The 18,790-nt window shown below is 42.1% G+C and overlaps 1 protein-coding gene across 6 annotated transcripts in view; it reads left to right on the top strand.

The window, feature by feature from the left end:
• Positions 1–18,790, top strand: part of Ltbp1 (latent transforming growth factor beta binding protein 1) — a 384,816-nt gene that overhangs the window by 306,276 nt on the left and 59,750 nt on the right. For all 6 annotated transcript variants that reach the window (XM_038319233.1, XM_038319232.1, XM_038319231.1 and 3 more), the window contains 2 exons: positions 6,804–6,926; positions 13,491–13,616. In XM_038319233.1, coding sequence (XP_038175161.1) covers positions 6,804–6,926; positions 13,491–13,616 — 249 coding nt within the window. The remainder of the gene's footprint in view (positions 1–6,803; positions 6,927–13,490; positions 13,617–18,790) is intronic.

The raw sequence follows: 18,790 nt of genomic DNA, 5'->3' as shown, positions 1-18,790 counted from the left end.
TCTACAAGGTAGCACACACGTCCAGCACTGGGCAGTTGGCTGTGGCTTAGAGACTGTATGAGGTATTCCGGGCACCTGGCCAGCTCGAACACAAGAGTATTTTCTCCTGACATGTTCTTTAGCTCGCTCTCACCACCACCTCATCCCTCATGAGCAGTCTGTGTGTTCAGGGCCCGTCCAAGGAACATTATTTTCAGCTTCCCTACCTGTTTGGTGCATGTGTAAGCTGTCAGTTGTGAAATTACTCATGAATGTCTGGACTGTGTCCCACATGTGAGGGGTGATGTTAATTTTCTCTTGGCTGCAATCAAAATAGCAGACAAGAGGAAATCTGAGGGCGGAAGGATTTATTTTGGTTCATAGTTTGAATGTACAGTCCGCCATGATGGGGAAGGTGTGGCAGCCAGAGCTGTTTGAGGCTGAAGCAGCAGAAGGGGAAAGCTGATTGCACAGATGCTCGCGGATCAATAGGCAGAGACAGAACAGGAGCAGAGCTGGACTCATCCTCTATTTACTCAGGTTCTCTAAAGGCTCCTTAAAGTCCACAGCCTCCAAAAATACCACCACCTGCTAGAGAGCAAGTGTTCAAACGTAAGAGCCTAAGTGGGGGATTACAAAGACAAACCATCACAGGGCCCCTGCTCTGCCGCTGTCTTAGTGTTCTTTTGCTGTGAAGAGACCCCATGAGCAGCTCTTACAAAAGAAAGCATTTAACTGGGATGTGTTTACAGTTTCAGATGTTTAGGCCACTGTCATTATGGTGAGTTGTACAGTGACTTACAGGCAGATATGACACTGGAGAAGCAACACCAAGAGTTCTACAGCTCATTCCACAGGGAGCAAGAAGAGAAACACAGGGACTGGTTTGGGCCTTTGAAACCCCAGTGTCTATCCTGAGTGACAAACCTACTCCAATGAGGCCACGCCTCCTAATCTCTCTCAAGTAGTGCCACTCCCTGATGACCAGGCATTCAAATATATGTACCTATGGGGACCATTCTTATTTAAAGCACCACAACCATTTTCAAGAATCACCTCCTGGCAGAGCATTTAGTGGTTCAACATTCTTTTCACTCCTGGCTCCATTAGCTGGGGAAGAGCCATTTTGAATTATAGCATGCTGCATTTTTATAAGACAGCTTGGCACAAGTATTCTCAGAGAGACTGAATACCTGTCTCTGTTGCTTCTAGGAGCAGAAAATAACTTGGTCCTCTTAAGGTACAATTTGAGTCTAATTTCAAAGGCTTTAAAAATGCGTATTGTCTGTGTACCAGTAAGTCAGCATCTAGGATTTTACCCCAGGGTAGTAATATTTCTCAAGGTTAATAACCTGGACAAAATGCAATCACTAGTATTTCTACTCAAAAATAGACAAGTAATCAAACAAGTTCTGAAACAGATGATACCCGAAAATTGTATTTGGGGAACTCCAATAAATATGTTAGAGGTTTGACATGATGACATCAATGGAAGAAGGGACAGTCATGATGGAGAGAGCTCTCTTGCTGTGAAGGGCCTGCTATGGAAGATGCTCTTAGGAAGTCAGTCAGTAGCAAAGCCAATATGAACACATGGGAACCCTAAACCAACCATCATTGACTCGTCAACCATCATTATTGGGCATGCCAAGAGGTCATCAGAAATTTTTATTTTATATATAAATATATATATATATGGTTGTTTTGTGTGTGTGTGTGTGTGTGTGTGTGTGTGTGTATATATATATATATATATATATATATATATATATATATATATATATGCACCATGTGTGTGCAGTGCTGATGGAAACCAGAAGTGGATGTTGGATCTCCTGGGACTGGAGTTACAGACTGTTATGGGAATCGAACTCCGGTCCTCTGGAAGAGCAGTCAGTTTTCTTAACCACTGATCCATCTCTCCAGCCCCAAACATGCCTGAAATTTTGACAATATTCACCAGAGAGTATATTCTTTTGGGGACAGGGTTATTTTTGTTGTTGTTGTTGTTGTTATTGTTATTGTTTTGGGTTTTTTGAGATAGGTTTTCTCTGTGTATCCCTGGCTATTATGGAATGCACTGTGTAGACCAGACTGGCCTCAAACTCACAGAGATCCACCTGTCTCTGCCTCCCAAGTGCTGGGATTAAAGGTGTGCACCACCACTGCCCTGCAGAGAGTATATTCTTTTATTCTGGCTTTTCAAAAAAACATGTAAGTATGTCATCAGAAGGCCCTAAAATGTTTTTATTCTAAAAACATTCATTGCATGACAAGCCAAGCAAAAACCTTTAGCCAACTTATTCTTTATTATTAATATATATGTTTATAAGATATAATTATGTTCCCCATGAAAATTTCCTTTGGAAGTGTAATGAAGCTCATTTCTCTTAAAGTCAGGATTAATTTCCCCAGTGTTGGGTTATAAATAGGACTGGAGTCCATCCTGCTAACTCAGAACTCCCTTTGAAACCACATTAGCACTCAGCCTGCTAATTCCCACCTAGTCCTCTTTCCGGCCCTCACCAGTGGAATGTATTTTGCCATAATTAACTGTCTATGAATGTTCACATACCTCTCACAGCTGTGGGAGGAAGAACCATCCTTCTTGTTAGACTTTATATTTACATGTGCAATTTTTTCCCAGTTTCAGTGGAGATCTGGCCTTCATGCACTATTTTCCCACAGACCCACCAGCCTCTGCTGAGAGGCAGAAACTAGGTGTCAGCATGATGCTGGTGACCTCCTTGTCCCATTTCTTAGAGATCTCAGGTCCTTTGGCATAAAAAAGGCTCTGCCTCCAACCTGCTAGGCTCTAACTTAATCTCAAATGTACCGGATCCTGTCCCCCAATTTCCCTGGGGTTGTTCTCTGTAGGGCTCCTTGTGGAGTCTTAGAAAATGACGCGGTACCTGTCATTCTGAGGCCCTTATCTCTTTGTGGTTGAAACATCAACAATACAAACAAACAAAAGACAGTGAGAAGTCTTTTGTTTTTCTTTTCGGGTCAGAATTATTCACTTACACATTTGCTTATCACATGCATGTAGTACTGAATTTGTAGAAGCCTGTATTGGAGGTACAGGACACATATGAAAGCTGGGCATATATATTTCCTGCCCTTCTGGAATTACCTTCATTCCAGTACGGAAGTTAACAATAGGTACGATAAGTCAGGAAAAGGCATAGCTTGTTCAATGGCGATAACTTGTAAAATGGGATCCGTGTGGGGTTCCAAAGCTGGACCATTTTAAATACGGGAAATAGCGGTTTCCTTAAGTCACTGACTTGTGAATATTGATGAGAAGAGCATTGCATTCAAAGTAATAGCAGGTGTTGAAGCCCCAAAGGAGCAGACTCTGTGGAGATTAGGATTTCCACATGACATGTTCGGTTTTCCTTCCCAGATTAACTGTTCAAGTATGAATACCAAATCAGTCCAATGCCAGGTATCTAGAATCGAGGGGTGAGCCCTGGGCTGTGAGCCATCAGCACACATGTTTAAAGCCATGAGGTTGAGTGGGATCACTCAAGAGGAAGTACTGCTGGAAGAGAGAAAAGCTCCTAGGCCTTCCACCATGGAGAAGTGAATAAATGGGTAGGGACAAGCAGAGAGTCTGAGGAAGTGACGTGTGGTGGGGAGAACTGGACCCCAAGCAAAGAAAAAGCTTCAAGGGGAGGAGGGAATTACAGACTATGCCAAACATGACCGCCAGGCAAAGAAGACCAAAATGAGCTGTGCTATTTAATAATGCGGAGGTGATGGGAAAAGTGACAAGATTCCACTGTCACTTCCTGGGAAACGCGTTCCTTAATTCCTAGGGAGACTGTTCACACCACCCCTTGGGAGAAAATCCCACATGGAGCACTTTTGATGCTCAAGCAGTTCCTTCATTGTCTTTGAAGGAGACAGGATCTCACTGTTAGCCCAAGCTGGCGTCAAGCTCACTCTGCAACACTAGCAGCCCTCAAATTCGTCATGCTCCTGCCTTAGCTTCCAGAGTGGGCTGTCAAGAGTGTGCCACTGTGCATAGTTCTCACTCTGATTTGGTTTTTGCAAGGTTGTTGCAGAGATTGAAAACATGAATAAAAATACATATTAAACTTGATTATATCATAAGAGTTTTTAAATCTATACATTACTATATAAACACTTAAAACAGTGCTATTTTCTCTTAAATTTTGAGATATGAATGAAAATAAGACTATTAAATATTCCTGTTTACAGACTTCTTTGTTCTAATGCAGATTGCCAGGTCACATGGTATTTCTTGCTGAAAATTTCATTCTCTAGATTTGACTCATTTTCAAATTGAGATTTTCTTTTCTTTAACTTAATGCTAATGATTAAATAAATTTCATCTCACTCTGGTACCTTCTTTTCCTAAGGAGCAAAGAAAGGAAATCAGCTCACCCAATATTTACCCACTAGAACAGCTGTGCAGTTAGCCAAATACATATAGAAAAATGGAATGTCTCTTCCAGGAGGAAACTAGAGTGTGAAACGATACAGCCATTTTAGGAAGCAATTTCTGAAAACATTAAACATCTCCTCTAGGATTCAGCTATTGTAAATCCCAATAGTTTACCCAAAGAATAAGAAAGCATGTGTTTACATGAAGGCATGCATGTTTGTTTGAAGTAGACAAAATGGCAATAGTCCAAGTATTCATTAAAAGCTGAAGGGGCAAACAGATTGTATTTATATAATGAAATACTACTTGGCAAAGAAGAGTAAGTTTTGATACAATTAGCCTTTTGGATGAGTGTCAGAAACACTGTGAACTGAGGATGCCAAAGACACAAAAGGGATCCTGCTTGGGGTATGTGGGGGGGAAATGCCAGTACTGGCACCGTGGCAGTGGTTGTACAGTGTGTATGTCAATGTTCAGGTGCATTGAGCTGGACTCTCAAAATAGCTGTAGTTATTGTAAGTTATACTTCAAAGAAGATAGATGATGGGAAGGGGCATTTTTTAAAAAGCAACAATGCAGTTGCATTGAAATGGCACGTCACATACTTTTGTGTTTTATAGTAGCCATGCTTGGAACATTGCCAGTGTGGGTGAACACACACCCATCATAACTCTATCTTGACAGGATGAAACAATCAGCCTCCCTTCTTCTTTCTGTATCGTAGCCCCTTTAGTTAGTTAATTTGGCTCAATGAGGAAACTTTACTCCAGTGTCCTCATCCTTGAACAAAACAGCGGGGACTATGGGGGAGACAGCATCACTTCCTATATTCACACCCTCCTTGAATTTCTCCTTTGCGTCAGCAGCCATCAAAATTACTTGCAAGAAATGCCGTGAAAGCCAACTTCCAAGGAGACAAAGGAAGGATTGTTCCTCAGTTTTCTTGAACACTAATTATTTAAGCCCTGCACAGACACACCAGAGGAAGGGCTTGGGGGTGTGTTAGGAGTAATGATCTCTGGCTAGGAGACTCTGTGGCAATAAACAGTCCCAGAAACATCTGCCTGATGTGAGCCTCTGCATCACGGAGACTGTCTCACATCATCACGGTCAGGACTCGGGGTTGGTTGGCTGTGGAACACTTGTAGTTAGACATATACTTTTTGTAGTTGCTAAAAATCTAGGCAGTCTGTTCAGGGGGGTCACTAGCACTTAACGAGGATTCTGCTCCAGTTGCTTCCATGAGCAAAGATTCCCCCATTTACATTCTACTGCCAAGACATTAAGTCAATTCTTTCTATTAGGGAGACCTTTGTTGATTTTTGTATCATTTCTCTAAATTCATATTGCCTCTAAATTTAGCAACATTCTTTTGTCAGGTAATTGTATTTTGTAGTGATTCTTATGTTAATTTGGGGGAATCTATAACACAGTTTAATGACTTACATGTTTATTTTTATTAATACAATGGCATTTGGAGTTCTGGTTTTAATAGCATTTCTTTTTGGTGTGGGGACTCTTGCCAAAAACTTTCAAACCGGATCTTATACATAGATCAAGGAGCTTAAGGGTGCTTAAGATAAACTTAGCAACATGTGCTTTTTTAAAAAAAGTATTCTCTATTATTATGTGACTCTTCCTCTCCCAATTAATTGTATTTGATGTTTAGAACTTCCATGCATTACTCAGGAGTCTGAAGCATGAAGACTGTGAAGTCCAGGCCAATCCAGGCTACATAGTTAGACACTGTCTCAAACATATAGTTTCTGTGTTTGTTCAAAGCTAAAATCTTTCTAGATGGCATTTGCACTCAGGGCGCTGAGGCAGGAAGATCGACAGTTTCAGAATCGGCAAGATCACAAATTAGACTCTCATTAAAATCACAAAATGACAATTAAGCTAAAAATTATTCCAAAATGTTTCATTAAAAATAAACCCTGCCATCCATTTGAAATCATGTGCTGAAAGCACAACGCATGTTTATCATGTTTATGTGATTTTGTATGTGTGTCCAGCACCTATCATTTCTTTCTCTCTTCCAAAAAACCTTATTAATAGTTTAGTTAAAATAAGGAAGAACAGGAATCCATAGTTTTCTTTTTTTTTTTTTTTTTTTTTTTTTTGGTTTTTCAAGACAGGGTTTCTCTGCAGCTTTTTTAGAGCCTGTCCTGGACCTAGCTCTTGTAGACCAGGCTGGCCTCGAACTCACAGAGATCCGCCTGCCTCTGCCTCCCGAGTGCTGGGATTAACGGCGTGCGCCACCACAGCCCGGCTAATCCATAGTTTTCAAAGTGCTTTTCAACATTTATTCTCCCAAACAACACACTTGACACAGGATGCCAATAAGGCATAACATGTATAATCTTCCTTTTATTGTTTGCTTAGTCCTAACTTGCACACTGGCTTGCAGATATCAATGAATGCCTAGAGGACAGTAGTGTCTGTCAGGGAGGAGACTGCATCAATACCGCGGGGTCCTATGACTGCACGTGTCCAGATGGATTCCAGCTGAATGACAATAAAGGATGTCAAGGTATGACTCTCTTTCCCTTTTATTCCATACATACTTGCTCAGGTCTGCGGTGTTTCCTGACAATAGGCTTGCTTTATTCATCATAACTGATGGCATTTTGCATGGTGAAAGTGTGTTTCTAAGGTCTACATCAAGCATGGGGTTGTCTTGCTTTGGACCACACTCTATTAGACAAAGCTTGCATGTGCCATAAACCACATTCTCACTCTATAAGATTCTGCTGTCGCTTGTGCTTTGCTTTCCCTTGGGGCTACTTGATTAAAAATGATTGGTTAGTTTGTTTGTGGCTATCAGGAATGTATTCCATTTTGCCTCAGAGATAATATTTATCTTTTTATGATGCCTATTTTAGTTCAGTACCAACTATTTCCTTCTCTCTTACAAAAAAAAAAGCCTCATTGATGATTGGGTTAAGATAAGGAAGATAAGATAAGGAATTCATATTTTTCAAAGTGCTTATCAATGTTTTTTTCTCCCAAACAACAATACTGTTGGCCCAGGATGCACATAAGGACACAGTCATACAACACAAGTACGAATATGTCCGTCACAGTAACTTAAAGCGAGCACTCGCTGTTGGAGCCACTTTCAGTGTTTACAGCAGGTGTACAAGGTAGCTTTCCTTATAGTCCACTTGTGTGTGAATATCTGAGACTCAGAGAAGCTAATGAGCGTGCTCCTTCCTCGCCAGTAAGGAGCTGAGATTTGAACCTGTAATCAAAGAAGACAGTGATATTAAATGATTTTTCTACAGGAAAAGATAACTGACCTTTTTCTTTGAGTGTGTGGTAGCTTCTGTGTCCAACATTTTATGGCTGCACTTATTATGGCTGCCACTTATCACTGCACTTATCGGTCTTAAGTGCATGGTACTGGTGACATTGCTTAGCAGTACAGCACTTGCCTAGTATGGGAGATGCCTTAGATCAGTGCCTTGGGGGAGGGAAAAAGAATGAATGAATGAATGAATGAATGAATGAAAGCCTGAAAAAATGGTGAATGACTAACAGGTTTATGCCTATTTTTCCCACTGAAAATGTATAGTTATATTTATATTTATGTATGTTTATTTCTGGTACATGATAAGTGTTTTATGGTCCTCTGCCATTATAGAATTTTGCAAAATATTCAAAATACTAATCAAAAAGATAACATATGTGAATTTTCTTATTGTTATTATTACTGTTGATTGCCACAAATGATCTTTCCTCTGGTATGTTCCAGATAGCCCATGTCCTTGGCAAAGAGAGTGCCTTCTCTCTGAGATATGGTACAGCAGTAATATAATGCATTATTTGTATGTCGCTAGCCATTTCCCCCCACGTGTCATTGAGTTGTGAAAGCTGTGGACCTTTGCCTCAAGGTCTTTTAGAATCCATTCTCTCATTGGTCCGTCCCAAATCCCAAATATCCTCCATGTACTTCATTTTATATTAGATGTTTCTTTACTTTCATAATGCAATAAGTGAAGCTGGGTTTTTAAGTTTTCCAGTGTAGAAACTAAATGTGCTCAGACTTGGTGCTGTAGAGAAGGAACATTTGAATTGTATGTTTCTGTCAAAATATTTCCATTTTAGTACTTTAAACAAAATTAATCTTGATTTATATAAAAATGCCAGGAGATTGAAAAAAACTCAAAAACCTAAGAAATTTGAATCCTGATCTTTATTATAGGATTTTTGGCTGAAAAGTGATATTTTCTTTTCTAATTTCTTTTGGCTAAATAGAGGCGAAACCCGGTCTCAGTACAAATGGCCCAAGAACTCATACTGAACATTTTCTCACTTAACTCCTAGAGTCAGATCTTCCAGAACCCACTCAGTCATCTGACGCATTAATTGCACCATGTTCTCTCAATACATAAAGTTCCTGTCAGTGGTTTGAGATAAAAAATTTGACTTCTTCCAAACCGTGGTGGTTAATGACTGTCAGTTGCTAGTGAATCGCCCTTGCTCTGGGTCGCATTCTTTTCTCAGAATAAATGGATGTGTCAACTTGAAAATTTTGAGTTCAGATATGTGATAAGCATTTCTCGTGTGTGTGTGTGTGTGCACGCACGCGCGTGCCTGCATGACATGTGTTTGTGTGTGTATACATGCCCACACATAGAGGTCAGAAGACAACTTACAGAAGTCAGTTCTCATCATCCTCCACGTGAGACCCAGAGATCCAGCTCAGATCATCAGGTTTGACAGCACGTGCCTTCTCGCCGGCCTTTCTGAAGCAGGTCCTATGTGCAGTTTAAGGAATATGTAAGAATCTGTGTCATTGCTCACTTCCTCCTGGTAGGCTGTTTGCACAAGTATGCAAACTCACCTCCCTTGAGTGATCTTTTCTGTTGTCGCTGGAGGCGGCTTTGCGATCATTTACTCTGCCCGCGCCTTTCTAATCCCATTATCATGTCAGTGCTCTGTTAAGAGGTACGGGTTTCAGAGTCTGTTACTACCTAGGGGCCACGGTTGAGAAACTATGTGAGAGGCATAAACTTTGGCAGCCTGGTCAAGTGTTCTGAAGTCAAGACATCTTCAGTCACAAGTGTGCTTAAGATTTCTCTTTGTCCCCCCAAACTAATGGTGATGTGCAGATGGTATGGAAATTCCATGTTAATAGTCTCTTCAGGAATGTGGCAGGGTACGCTAGAGATTCAGGACACACTTCAGTTTCACGTCTTGGCTTACGCATGCCAGACTGTGAATTTCTATGGCATTCCGGACCCGTGAAAGAAATCCAACTTAAATATAGTCTGGCTTTCGGCTCGGAGTTACTAGCGGCATAGCTCAGAAATGAATGCTTCAATAAGTACAATCCAAATTGAACGCACATGTTTCTCTAGCTTCAGATCCTCGTGTTGTTCCTTTTCAGCAGTTTCCTGGAAGAAAGTCTGGGAATGCGCCCGCGGTTCCTGTCGTCAAACTTTTTAGACAGTTCCTTGCTAGCCGATGACTTCTTTGAAAAGAAAAAAAACCTTTATGTATGGTGTTTACCACATAAAACTGCACAGTCTTGATAGCTTTCAAAGGGCTTCATGGAGCCACAGAGTAACAGCAGAAAGTCTTAGCGACCCTGAAGAGCATGGCAGATGAGCTCACGTTCGATAATAACGCTCAGGCCGGCGGCGCTCCTTGACCACATGGAGGTGATACTAGGTGCTGGGTTGGAGGGGAAGAACGGAACTGAAGTCCAAGTGGAGGTTAGGGTTCATATTGCCCATGTAATGGATTATTGGCAGGTGGGAAGAGAAAGAAGAAGCAAAGGCTTTTTAAAAAAAAAAACAAAACAAAACAAAAAAAAAACAAAACAAGACTGTGAAATCATACTGAGAAACAGGCAAGTAGAAATGAGCTGCATGTTCTTGAAAGATATGAAAATGATAAGAGGGAAATAGAACTGATTTCTACTGACTTTCTTTCCATTTTATGTTGGCTTCTAAAGGTAGCATACAAAGTGATGGGTTTCATCGTAGAGTTATCGTACATACTTTGTGCTTGTCAAGCAGGCCTGGCCCCTTCGTGTTACACTAGCCTCCTCGGCCCCCTCTCTCCTGCTCCCCTTTCTGCTTTCATGCCACATGCCTTCAGGTAGGCTTGTTTTTCTGCTCCTCCTCCTGTAAGATCTTTACCCCTCCCATGGCCCCTTTCTAGTTTCACGGCTTACACCCCCCACATGTACATGCGTACATATGCACACAAGTTCAGGCCTAGAGTTCCCATATGAGGAAAAACATGCAGTGTTTGTCTTTCCGAGTCTGACTTATTTCTCTGAACATAACGATTTCCAGTTCCACCCATTTCCCTGCAAATTCCATGATTTCATTTTTCTTTATGGCTGAATAAATTTCTATTGTATTTACACATACCATATTTTTTAGCCATTCATCTATGGATGGATGTCAAAGCTGTTCCATTTCCTAGCCATTGTGAACAGTGTGGCAATAAATCCGAGTATGATATGCAGGTATCTCTGTGGCGTATTGACTTGAGTCCATTGGGTAGATAGATACCCAGGAGAGGTATAGCTGTGTCCCATGAATCTCTAGATTGGTTTCCATAGTGACTGCATCAGCTTACACTTCCATGAGCAGTGAATAGAGGCTCCCCAGCAGTGTCCGTTGTCATTTGTTTTCTTGATGACAGCCCGTCTAACACAAGCGAGATGGGACCTTGAGGCAATCTAATTGGCACTTTCCCCATAGACAGAAGTGTGGAATCCCTTTCCAAATACTTGTCTGTTTGTTTCCTCTTTGAGAATTGACGATTCAGTTCATTAGCCCACTTATTGATTGGAAGATTTTTTTTTATCGTGCTTAATTTTGGAAGCACTTTACATATTCTAGGTATGAAGTTCCTGTGTAAACTAGAGCTGAATAGGTTTTCTCCCATTCTGCATGTGTCTCTGTTGTGCCGGCTGTTCCTCTGGATGGTCCTGTTGCTTCCTTTCTTTGTTTCAGCAGTGGGTAAGCCAAGTAATCTAAGTTGCGTGGCTATGGAGAACTCAAGGCGATAAGTCAGTGGTTGTGAGAAATTGTCTTACAACTGTGACTAGCAGTCCTGTGATTAGCAGAATGGGTCGAAGAGCCTCCGGAAGACCCGTATGCACACAAAGTGGCAGCTTTGTCAGGGAAAGAGTGGGATTGTAGCTCAGTATGCTCTAGCATCCACCAGGGAGAGCTCAGGTCTGGACTTTGTTAAACCACACATACGTCTTGCTTATTCCACAGTGAGCTTCGTATTTGTCAGGGGTCTGTCCCATTCATCCACTTCTAGAGAGCATTGGAAACCACGATGAACTTCTGAGAAGAAATATCGAGGACTTCTTTAGTAAAAGGCAAGAGAGACCCTAAGGAACTGCATGAAGTTAGAAAGTAACCTGCCTGGATAGTGCTGAGAACATGTGATTATTTATTTTCAGACATTGATTACCTAAAGGAACCCAAACCAATCACTGTTCCATTAGGAGAGTAGTAACACAGCGAGAAATTATATGGTGGATACTTGCGGCATCATTGATATACAGCGAGAAATTATATGGTGGATACTTGCGGCATCATTGATATACAGCGAGAAATTATATGGTGGATACTTGCTGCACCATTGATATACAGCGAGAAATTATATGGTGGATATTTGCGGTACCATTGATATACAGCGAGAAATTATATGGTGGATACTTGCGGCACCATTGATATACAGTGTGAGGGAGAAGGAACTCATGGTTCACACGACCTGAGCTTCTCAAGCAAGACAGAGTCATGAGGGACACAGATAAGTGAGCCAGGCAGGACAGTGCAGGGCACGAGCCCCTGCACGTGTCAGTACCGCTGCGACTAGGGGAGCTGCCTCTGTCTTCTCTGTGCTTTTCTCATCGAAGGCACTGTTAGCCAACACGATTAGAAATGGTTTGAAGGAACATTCTGCTAACTCCACACATTATCAGTACTTAGAGTGCTTCTGTCGCTCTGGCCTGGGAAGCAAAAGTAGCTTAAGGACAAACAGAACCTAAGATGCTCACCCTTTGCCCACGGCATCAGCTACAAACCATAAATAGCAGCCCCTTCTGGACCTCTAGGTGTGTGATAAGCATTACACTAAACCCTTCACCCTCACGAATCTCATCATCCCAAAGTCATGCGAATCATAACTTCTCTGGCCTTCTTTTCCTCTTATTTGCTTCCATTACTCATTTTCAGGGAAGTAGAGATTGGAATTTATTTCTAATATCCAGCAGATATTTATGGAGTGGCATTTATGGGCTTAAGTACTATACACAAGGCGTGCCCGGCCTGGCCTTGAAGAAGTCCGCATCCTGGAAAAGGGAGAAGCAGGTGTGATAGAGTAGCTGTCTGTGTGTGTGTGTGTGTGAGAGAGAGAGAGAGAGAGAGAGAGAGAGAGAGAGAGAGAGAGAGAAAGGGAGAGAGAAAGGGAGAGAGAAAGGGAGAGAGAAAGAAAGGGAAAGCGAGAGATAAAGAGAGAGAGAGACGGAGGGAGAGAGGAGAGGGAAGAGACAGCATTCTCATTAATAACTGTTTCTCAGGTTGTTTATTAATATTCCCCAAGGCTCTGCTATGTCTCAAGCAAGCTGATTCTGGATTAAACGTTGGAGATGGCTATTTGTATAGGCTGCCATGGTTGAATAGCCACTGCCCATGGGGGTCACGCTAGTCCTCTGCCCCTTCTGACAGTTCGACTTGTCTTATGGTCTCTAATTGGACAGGTGCTACGGTTTGGCCGCAAAAGAAAAGGTTTTCCAGATTTTATCTTTGCAGCCTCCAGCAGCACCTCTCTCTAGCTATTTGGAGTGTCTAGGGGGAGTAGACAGCACACTGCCCAGGGATTTGGGGTCAAATATTCATATTTATATGGCATGATTTTTTTCCCCACACACCTGCTTTTGCTAATTCTCCATATTTCGCCATCAGCATTTGAGACTACATCTCCTGCCTCTTTGCCCCAAATGTAAATAAATAAAAATAAATAATAAAGAAAGGTTTTCCCTACTGTGTGACTGGTATTAGAGGAAAACAAAACAGATCTCTTTTCAAATATTTGTAACTCTTTTCCATTGCAGACATTAATGAATGTGCACAACCAGGGCTCTGCGGTCCGCATGGGGAGTGTCTAAACACGCAGGGCTCTTTCCACTGTGCCTGCGAACAAGGGTTCTCCATCTCTGCAGATGGCCGCACGTGCCAAGGTAAGAGAACCTGTAGGAAATCCTCTAACTCTGGGATAGTTGAGAGTGGCTTTCTGTTGAACAGGCAGAAAGGCCCTAAGACGTAAAAAGGTATCTGTAATTCATGACTCAAGGCTTCTGTATGTCAAGGTGACCCGTACTGGAAAGCATAGCCCGGCAGTTGCTGGCATTTACAAGTAGAATAACCCAAGTCTGTGGTGGTGAAAATACCCACAGGCAGGTCCCATACTCCAGCTACTTTAATGAGTGAAACCAGCTGCAGCTGAGGATTCTGGGCAGATCCCATGATATTTTTTTTTCTGTTTCGATTATCCTTTGTGTAAGTCATCTTGCTTATTCTGTTCATAAAATGCAGTGTCCTGCTTGGTTTCTCTGTAGTGTTGGGGATGGAGAGTGTCTGGAATTATACCTCTCCTCTTCTCACCCCTAAGCTCCTCCCTTTCCTTACTTTCCCCTTTTGTATAGGATTCCGCAAAGGTCCATTAGACTGTAAGACATTTAGATAGCACCGATATCTGTTTGCAGTCTCTTCATGTCTGCAGGTCACAGCAACAGCTGCTAGTTTTTATGCTCTTTATGATATTATAGTCTGATAAATGGAGGAATAACCCATCTGAACAGTTTTTAAAGGAAGCTAAGATTGCTGTGATCGTAAGTCCACTGTATATTTTTTAAGATCTAAGTTATTGAAACTCGACTGCATTTTGGAGAAATACCTTTTAAGTGTTCTATTCAAGGCCTTACAGAGTACCCGGATTCTTTGCTCTGAAAAAAAAAAAATACTGTTGCAGGAAGAGTCTGCTCTCTTACTAGTACAGCAGTGGAACCCAGCCGAGGACCGGCATCCAGGTTCAGCTGAAACCAATTATTATATTGGGAGGTATAAACTGATCTTATAAAACGGAGATTGTTGAAATTGTTCTCCTGCTGAGCAGACAAAACATGGAGACCAGATTTGGCTGCGACGGGAGAAAGATAGTGCAGGGTGGAGCTGGAGTGAACAGAGCACAGGGTTTGGAAAGAATCCCAAGTAGGGAAACAGAGGAAGATGGCATTGTAATGTGGGCGATGGGAGATTTACAAGGAGCTCGGGCTTTGGTGCTTCATGTTTTATGTTAAGTTTATGTCTGGGGCCTCGCGACTGCAGCCTTTTGAGAAGACACTGCGTGAGCTCATGCTTCTTCCCCCAGCTGAGGTGGGTGCTGCCTTGCCTCACACTGACAGGGCAAATTCGCAGAACCCCATGTCTCCAGAAAGATGCAGGCTTATTTTGCCCCTCCACTCTAAATCACCAGCAGTTAAGTCTTTCTTCCCTGGGATGTGGTACATGTTGCTACAGCTGGTGGTTACACCATGATGCTTTGGAAAGGATGGATCGTCTCATTTGCTCCATGCATCGAAGCCATTGTTCCAGACAAATAGAGCGAGGGCTATCAAATTCGTGTGCATTTGCCTTTTACATGGACTAATTTTTCTTTAATCCTGTACCTTTTTAAACACTGATTTCTGCAAATTGGGAGTTACATAATCGCTCTAATTTGGTTGCAACTCTAATTTGGTTGGTCATTTACTTGGCAAGGGCCTGATTTTTAAAATGTGTTTTTAGAACATGTCTAATGCTTTGTAAATCGCTGTGTTTGTAGACTGCTCTCTTTGATACTTGGTCCATACCTCCATATTCCCCAGTCTGGACATTTTACAAGTAACAAAGGGTAATTTTAGAATATTACACTGATGTATGGTAGTGCAACTGATTATTAAACATGTTGTTTTCCTTCTTGAATAAGTTCCGTAAAGATTTTGTTTTTAGGGATTAATCCAATACACTAAATTGGTCCAAGTTTTCTTTTGTTGGATTAAGTCTGAAACTTATGGCAATAATGCTGTCCTCATTCAACCCTTGGCTGTGGCGTAGGACAAAGCCAGCTCATGTGATCAGGGTTTGGCAATGGAACTAGTGTGCATTGTATTAATGCTGAGAAGGGGTTGGCACCCTTGGTCCATGTCCATTCACCAACTTCCTTCTGAGCCTCTGATTAAGCAGCTGAAGCCATGTCACTGCTGGTAGCCAGCGACACACTTGCTTCAACCAGGGTAGACAAGATAGGAGGAGCACAATGAAGTGGGCTTAGCATAGCCAAAAGAATACGCGGGACCCTTCCCTGGTCCCCCCAGATCTTGGACAGTTGTCAGTGTCTGGCACAATGGCTAAATCAAGAGGCAGATCTTCAGTCCTAAATGGTTTGAAGTGGCTTGGCCACCTCTGCGGTAAGATGACATCGCCAGGCCTTCATCTCCCTTACCTGTGTGTGGTACCTGGGAGCAGAAGGTCAAGTGTCATTCAAAGCTCGAGTGGGGATGGGGAACAAGATGGCTGAATAATTAGTAATTAGTCATTCATTCACTGAAGTTTTACTGGATGCCTGCATGGTGACAGCCGCTGCTCGGAAGTCACGGTACAAGATAGTTCTTGCCCATACAGAGCCTATATTGCAGGAGGGGGAGATCAAGATTGAGCAGGGACATATTCCGTAGGATACATTGTTCATTTATATTCGAATCACATGACATAATTGTGCTTTGTGGATAGATAAATAACTACATGGTGTAGCATGCTCTATATAATGTGATATACATATAGCATTATATACATTATATTTTATGTTTGTATGTGTGCGTATACATTGTAAATCCCAGAGCTGGATGTTAGGAAATCACGGGTTACCAGGGTGCTTTAGATGGATGCCATCTTATCCTTCTGTGCTGTCTCTTGGTTACAGCTTGTCTTCTTCTGCTCCATTCTTTTCACTGTGTAACCAGAGCTCTTGTGTTGTGGGTAAAATGGTGGTGAATTTCCTTATTTCCCTTACATCACCCTCTTATAACCCAGTTTGCTCTATCCATTTACTTTAAAATTCCCAGTTCTTTTTGCTCTTTAACTTTTTAAATTATTTTTTATTGTAAAATGTTAGTTTACACAAATGATATTTTGTCATGGTGTTCACTAGCCAGCTCAGGGGATGGCTTCGTCATCATTAGCAGAATGCCTATGCCTGGAAAGGAGGCAGAAACACTGGGAGCTGTCGGACCCTGAACTGCTGGGCAGAAGCCTCGCTCGCTCCCTGACTCTATCACTCTGCCTCTGGCTTCATTACCCATCACATGTCGGGGCTCAGTGAGAATCTGTGTTGTAATCCAGAGGCGCTGGGAACATCGCGTCTTTGAAGCTGACTCACATGATAGAATGGCTACACTGGTTTCACAAGAATCCAAAGGAGCCAACAAAATAACAAAAAGAAGCACTGGTGATTTGCAGAACGTAGGGATCCTTTCTTCGTCATTTTCCTCTACTGGTCAGCCATGCTATCTGGGCCTCTTCTTTTCTCTTCTGTTGCCATGTGCAACAAACCCTTCCTAAAGTCCCATGGTCCATAAGCATTTTCATTCATCCATTCAGCAAGCAGCGTGTTTGTTTCTATCGATTTCATCACTAGGATTGGAACTTAGGGCTGCACACATGCTAAGTAAGCTTTCTACCACAGGGCTATCTTCCTAGAACTCAACAAGCATCCAGGAATGCCTACTCTAGGCAAATGACAATCCTAAGGACTGGAGCAACTTCACTGACCACCACCCAAAACAGACCTCCATTTCTTTGAGACAATAAACTAATAGTGTAAATGATAATGCCTATGAATAAAAGGAATAAGTAGAGTTAGGTTTAGGGAACCACGAGATCTAGAGCAAGAAAGGAAGCTGATGTGATGCTAATGAGGGTGGCAGAATTGACTGTTCTGCTTCTGTAACTAGGTAAATGAAAAAAAATTACTTTGTGTTTGAATTAAGAATCCACATTAAATGCCTCTTAGTTTAAACTGTTCTCTGACTCCCGAGTGACAGAGAACCTTCAGCAAATAACCAAAAGTTCAGAGTGACGAGCAGAAGGCCTCTGCCCTATCCCCTGCGTGAAGAATAAAAACCAAATCAACACGACAGGAGGGTAAGTCCCCATGTAACATGTGAGCTCTGGCTGAGGGATCTCAGTGCAGGCTCTATGGTGACAGCCAGTGCGCCCCTCTGGTGTATTGGGAGTGCGGAAGGCTGGGGGCAGTAGAGGGGAGCAGGGATCTATGGAAAGGATACAACCTCACTGGGAATCTACGATTACTCTTGGAAGCAAGTTCTGCTTTCATAATCGGATGCATGTCTGGTATTACTTTTTTTTCCTATTGGAAAGAAAAGATGAAAGACTTTTGTTTTAATTCTGTGTTCTATTGCTGTGCTCCCACCCCCACTGGTAATGACGATACTGCTATTGTCAGTTCTCATACTTGGGACTGAATGTGTGATGAATGACTTGTCCCAGTCTTCATGACAATCGTGATACTGATTGAGAATTGAGATCTGCAAGACAGTGCGGGGACCTCTTATAACATCTAGCTGGAACTCAGAGTTCTAGAATTTTCTCTTCAACCTCCACAAAATTAAATCCTACTGTTAGAGAACTATGAAGACCCTTCTTGGGTGCTGACTTCAAGTCATTCCTTGCTCACATGTTCATTCAGAAAAAGAAGATGTAGCAGTTCACCCATCACAGACAGCTGGCTTCTGGAAGCTTGTTGATAATAGTGGCAGCCATGCGAATGATACAAGGTGACTTCGGACTTGTGGCTAATTTTGTCATCGTTGGGCAACTCCACTCCAGAAAATAATGAGCTGGAAGCAAGTTTGCTGTGTGTTTGACCTTGAGGTACATTCTCTATGCCCAATATAGCATGCAAGTACAAACCTACCTGCCCACAGAACACCAAGGCATCAGTAGTTTTGTGGACCGAAGACTGAACTTCATATCCATCATTAAAGAGAAATATTTCTGAAAGCGATTTAGCCAAGAATGATGTTAAAGTACCCCAACCCAAAATACATTACATCCTGCTGCTTGGGCAGAAGAATTTCGGGTTTATTTTTTTAGTCATTCACAGGTCTGAAACCGAAAGGTCTACTAAGGAAAAACCATTTGAGTGTTTCTTACCTTTACTGGATGGAAAAAAGAGGGGGGATTTAACAAGGGCATATATTGTCTACCACATGTAGAAAAAAAGGGAAAAGCTCAGACGTTATTCCAAGTAAAGGACATGGGTTCCATTTGTGAGGGCTATTGTTCGTATTCGCTC

The sequence above is a fragment of the Arvicola amphibius genome, chromosome 2, assembly GCF_903992535.2.
Source record: "Arvicola amphibius chromosome 2, mArvAmp1.2, whole genome shotgun sequence".
NCBI lineage: Eukaryota > Metazoa > Chordata > Mammalia > Rodentia > Cricetidae > Arvicola > Arvicola amphibius.
The sequence above is the reverse complement of the archived record's forward strand: the minus strand, read 5'-3'. Positions and strand labels throughout refer to the sequence as shown.